The sequence below is a fragment of the Echinops telfairi genome, unplaced genomic scaffold (genome assembly GCF_000313985.2).
Source record: "Echinops telfairi isolate 266 unplaced genomic scaffold, ASM31398v2 ScPeMD7_443;HRSCAF=831, whole genome shotgun sequence".
NCBI classification, from domain to species: Eukaryota; Metazoa; Chordata; class Mammalia; order Afrosoricida; family Tenrecidae; genus Echinops; species Echinops telfairi.
Window position 1 is genome coordinate 47,805,265 of NW_022104341.1, and position 6,000 is coordinate 47,811,264.

General features: G+C 34.9%; 1 protein-coding gene across 1 annotated transcript in view; it reads left to right on the plus strand.

Moving 5' to 3' along the window:
* SLC44A5 (solute carrier family 44 member 5) overlaps nucleotides 1-6,000 on the plus strand; it is a 189,106-nt gene that overhangs the window by 71,636 nt on the left and 111,470 nt on the right. Inside the window, exon 3 of the mRNA XM_045292176.1 lies at nucleotides 5,395-5,479. Within this exon, the coding sequence (XP_045148111.1) occupies nucleotides 5,395-5,479 (85 nt within the window). The remainder of the gene's footprint in view (nucleotides 1-5,394; nucleotides 5,480-6,000) is intronic.

Sequence of the window (6,000 nt, forward strand, 5' to 3'; positions counted from 1 at the left end):
CAGTTAATAAGTAGAAATATGGGCATTGAAAATTCCATATAAATGAATGAATACATCAATGGAAACCTGATTATATTCTAGATTGATATTTTAAGATAGTGCTTTTTATACTAACTTTCTTTTAAGAAAAAAGGTAAAATATTTTCAGATGCTATCCCATTAGTTAGGCATTAAGGAATAGTTTAAATCAAGTTGAAGTGTCCATGTGGTAAATCATATCTAGTAATGGGTCAAAAAATATAAAAATTAGAACGATAAGTTTAAAACATAAATTAAATAGAGAAAAAGGTTTTGTTTTCTAATTGTTGTAAATGCTTAATTTGAAGAAGAGAAAGCCTACATCTTGCAAGTATACAAAAGATTAATAAAGCATAACAAATTGCTCTCAAACTTGGCAGTTTAAAATAATAAATATTTCTTATCTCAATAGTTTCTGTGAGTCAGGAATTTAGAAACAACTTAGCTGGGCGATCCTGGACCCAGGTTTTTCATGAAGGTACAATCACAATGTTAGTTGAGGTTGTAGTTAATTTAAGGATTGACTAAGATGTTGCAGCTGTCTTCAAGATGGCTCATTTACACGGCTGTGAAAGCTTAGGTTTCCTCACTGATGGGTGACAGAAAGGCACGTTACACATCACGCGGACATTCCACAGGGTATCTGAGTGTTTGCATGACATCATAGATGGCTTCCCTGAAGGTTAATGATAGAAGAGAGTGAAGAGAAAGCCATCCAATGTCACTGTCATCCTATTTTCTGTCTTGGAAGCAAGTCATTAAGGGTACTTCACACTCAGTAGGTAAGAAACACAGCCCCCTCTTTTAAAAGAGGAGGATATAATAAGTTTGTAATACTTTTAAAACACCCCAGGTGGTGATCAGCTGGAACAAAAATCAATGAGATTAATTTATAGAAATAAAAAGAACTTCATGACAGCAATTTTTTTTTGCATGCCTCAAAGAAATCTTGGTGGGGAGGGAGTAAAATACACTATGAAATATAAAAGGACTCTAAAAAGTTCATGGGAACATTCTGTCATTTTTATAGTCCATTTTTCCACGAACTTTTTGAAGTCTAATTATGTATGAATATATATATTTTATGCCATATAGCTATATATACATGTGTGTATCTATGTATATAGATATAGCTATATGCATAAAGAGATACAGTTTAGAGAGTATAAATTAACACCTAAACCAAATGCTTTCAACTGAGGCAATATGATTGTGTAATGGGTATTTCTGAAATTTTGAGTTGACTTTTTGATTAGCATTGTGTTTGAGGGGGGGCACTACTGACATTTAATAGATGGGACAACTAGGGAAGATAGATGTCTTGCAATATTTTGGACATTTATGCACAACCAAGAATTTCCCACTTTCAGCACCACTTTTCTATGTTCCACTTGTGTCAATGAGAAACTCTTTTAAACATTTGCATCTAGAACTTATGTTTTACATATATAAATTTTGCATGGTTTTAATATATGTATATCAAAGTAATTTGAAGGAAAATTGTACTTTAAAATTTTCATAATGTAATGAGATTCATTTAACATTAGAAATATCATACCATTGAATGTATTTATTGTATTTGAATCTCCTATACAATACATATGTATCTCTGCAATTTTACCTGCCCCATTATATTAATTATTTCTACAAGTGCAAGCTTCTGATTCTTCACTGTGTTCTCTGATCATCCTTGAGCTTTGTACATTGATCTGCATACTATTTAATATAGTATAAATTACTGTCCTCTTATTTCTTATTTATATTATAGTTAAGATATTTTCTTGCTTTTTAAAAGAATTTATAGAGGGAGGACTGTGTTATGTTACCTATGAATTTGATTTCAGGATAATAAAATGGGCATAGCAAAATATTTGTTATTAAAATAGGACACGTTGGTTATGGTATATACATGTTGGATACGATGTGTGACATATACTAACCAGCCCATGATGTTATGACCCTAGTAATCACCTTATACGAACAACCTCTGGCATTTGTGAAAAAGTTCTAAAACAGATCTGTCAAGGAGAAATATAATGTGTCACAGGTGTAATGTTAAGCTTCCTAGTAGCCACATTTAAAACAGTAAAGAGAAATAGCTGGAACTACTTTTAATAATATATTTTGTTCAATGTTTTATATTATCATTCCAAACCTATTATAAACATCAACATAATTAGTGAAGGAAGCTATATTCCTTTTTATCTTCATAGTAACTTCAAAAGCTGATGTGTATTATGTACTCACAGCACATCTTAATTTGGACAAATCACCCTTCAAATGCTCAATATATATGGGTAGCTTGTGGCTACTATTCTGGACAGCTCCATGAATAGATAAATTACAAGAAAAGAAAATGTAAGCAGTGTGACCTACTTTATGAATAGTGTAAATGACTGCTGTCACACATCTCTTTTCATCTCCTCCGCCCCACCCCACCCCAAATTCCACCACTGGAGCTATGGAGAAATGTGAACTGGATGGAGATTGTAAATGGAAATAGACTAGCCTGGGCTGAGGCGATTTGGTTGAACTAGCTCTTGCAACTTTTAAGAGACAACGTTCCAGCTCACACACAGACCATCTGCAGCACAACCCCCATGCCAAAACCATGTGGAGGTGTGTAGCGGCATCTCAGGAACACAGCCTGAAGGAAAGCCAAGAAGGAAGAGAATGCTTCCCTTGACACGTCCATCTCCCACCCACCACCCTCTGCTATCTCCCCATGCCTTCGTATCCCTCACAGACCTTTACCCCAGAAGCACAAAGCTCTCCTCTCAAACTGGCAAAAGCTCTAAAATTACCTGTGCCATTTTTGTTGCACATTTTACATGTTCAACATATGGCTCATTCTCATTTAGCTGTTAACTCTTTTTTTTCCAGTGTTACAAGCTCCTCTCAATTGTTCCTTAGCAGGCAGCATTACAACTTTGAGAAGCGTCTATCATCCAGCGGTTAAAAGTATGAGACTTAGATATACACCTAAATTTAAACCTTCTGTATACTATATAAAATTAGTGTATTGAGAAGTGAATTAAAATATAAACTGGAGTTATCTATAAAATTTAAGTGAAAATAATTGTACATTTCTTAAGACTCAAATGAGGCAATGGATGCAATGCACTCGACATACTACTTGACAGTGTAAGTTGTTAATAAATGTAAGTTTTATAAATAGTGTTCAATCAGTTTCTGATTCTTCCAGGCTCTTAGCCACTTATCCAAGCCCTTGTTGTTTTGTTGAAACAAAGTCTTTCTTAGGTCTCATTTATTCTCCAAGTCTCCTTTAAAAACGTGTTTTTGTCTTTTTAGGCATCTCTTGAAAACTTTGACATAAATTTGCAGTAGTATTGACTTCTAGTACAGGGCCCATGGCAATCATTAACAAATTATGTAAATGATCAAGAAAAGAAGGGAGGAAGCGCTTTCAACGGTGCTGCTAAGGCCTCACTCCTCTTCCCACTGGACCATGTGAATCTGTTGGGAACTATGGTGTATCACCTTAGGATGCCCGCTTCTATCAGCTCTACATTGTTCATCAAAAGGTTCTAAGAGCTGTACAGACCATATTTTCACTCATTATTGTACCTTTTATTCATTTTACTCCTTTTTCTTTCTCATTTTCCTTACTTCCTAACTTAAGTTCCCTGACGTCACCTCCCGAATAAACTACCTGCATCAAGGTCTTTGTCTTACTGTTGCTTCCTGAAAACTAAACTACGACATGACACCGAAATGACTAAGTCCAGGTGGTAAGCAAACACCTCGTTAGCAGGCTTTCACGATCTTCTTTCATATTCTCAACACTCTTATCAGGGTTGTCATTGTTATACTCCGTTCATAATAACAGATTCAAAAACCAAGACTCAAGGAAGTCAAGTAATGTGTTGAGAGCCATAGATGTATATTGAATGACAATCCTAAATTCTTTCTCAGGTCTTTGCTTCTGAGTTTATGGTTGTTTTAAAAATAATATATTGAGATAGAACTAAAAGAGATATATGCCAGAACATAGAGACTAATAGAATTAGATCCCTTTCTGAGATTTAATAAAAACTAAAATAATAGTAAAACAGTGTCTGGAGACAGTGTACATTAAACGCTTAGGTGTCATTTATGTGTCTTGTGTATAGTCCCCCTGTTTATTCTGGAAAACCAAAGATGGGGGTATGTCAACAATGATCTGCCCAAATAATTCAGATTTAGTGAACAGATGTTCGATGATGAATTGATTTGGCCACCATGGCACAGGAAAACAATTAGCCAAAGGAGATTTTTTTTTGAGCACATCCATCCTGAAAGGAGAAGTTTAGACTGATGAAAAAAATTACTGACAAAAGTTCTCTTTACATTAAAATTGTCATTCAGCATTAATTTTCAAAAATGTCCCACATAATACAGATGATGCACATAAAGGTCTGAATTATAAGAAGAATGTTCAAGCCCAATCAATGTGAGTAAGGAGATATAGCTTGGCAAGCATTGAAGGAAGCAAGGACAAAGAGATATGTTTCCATAAGTAAAGACAAGCTTCATATTACTAATGCACTTCCTAGATTTTTAGGAACCGTATTAATCAAATAAGAAAAGTTAGAAAAATTCCACTAGAATTAGGAAATGTTGTCCAATTTAACTAATATCCGTTACTTAGTATCACTGTGGTCCTCTTATTATAGCTGTCAAATGAAGTTCATAATTTTGGAGAAGTGGGGTGATTAATTTGTATAATACAGAGCCCAGCATGTTCTTAAAAAATTTTTTTAAAAGCCCTCAGTTTTCATGAAGTTTAAGAACACTTGAGGTTTATAGTAAACTTTGAGATAATCCAATACAATCTATAGTAAATATTTCTTTGTAACCTCTGCAGTGGCTAGTGTGTGCTTTTAGACTGTCACATTCTATTATCAAGAACTAGTCTCTTTGAATTGGTCATTTATTCTTTCAAAATGTTAATGGTCTTCACTTATGTGTAACCCCAAATCATGACATCATATTATTTACTGTAAATTTATAAGCTCTGATATGAAGTCATCTCGTTTCAAGCAATTAGAAAAAGTGACTTCTAGCCTGCTGCAGCTGTTGTCGTGTGCCCTCTAACTCCCATTTAATAAATGTCCTTTTCTAAGTGCATTACCTCATGGTTTGGCTACGATCCAGATGAATCCCGAGAGAATAAGAGAAATGTGCTTTCTGACTGATTTGTCCATATTTTATTTTACTTTTCATTAAGAAATTACTCTTTGAAGAAAATCAATGATCTTCTGTGATTGAGGGGAGAGGTTAGCATCTTGCAAGAGGAGCTTTCTAAAATCTCACAGCAGAATGTTTTTAAATAGCTGTTGCTGATAGCGTTTTTTGTTCTTGTTCTTTCTGCAGCCTGGGTACATGGAGACCCCAGGAGACTGGCTTATCCTACAGACAGCCAGGGGCATTTTTGTGGCCAGAAGGGTACCCCCAATGAGTGAGTATAGCAATCTTTATTTTGTTTAATTTTTCTGTGTGAGCTGGAACTTAGAAATCATATTTACACGAATCCTACTAGACTTTTTAAGAAAACTGAAATTCATAGAAGAGGCCTTCCATCAGAGATTTTATACTGTATGACTTTAGGACATGAGGTTGTCATTGTTATGCAGCATTTCAATGGAATACATGAAGGCTCACCTTAGTACACATGTAATTGTAACATATGGATTGGAACAGTGATTTGGGGTTGAAAATATGAATCAGTCGCCATGTTTTAAAAAGTTTTATGGAGTGGGCTCTTTGAAGGCTGATTTCTGAGTAGCTGCTAAAATCTCAGAGGGCATGGTTGTTCCAGTTATTTTGGCTACTGTGCCTATTCATGAATCATCACACCTTCCAAAGCGAGGGCACCAACAAGAAGTCATCTGTGCTTGCTAGGTTTTACCAGGAAAATTGTTTTCTCTGGACATAGCCCTAGTAGCTGAAAGAAACTATGAATTTTACATTAAACACCTT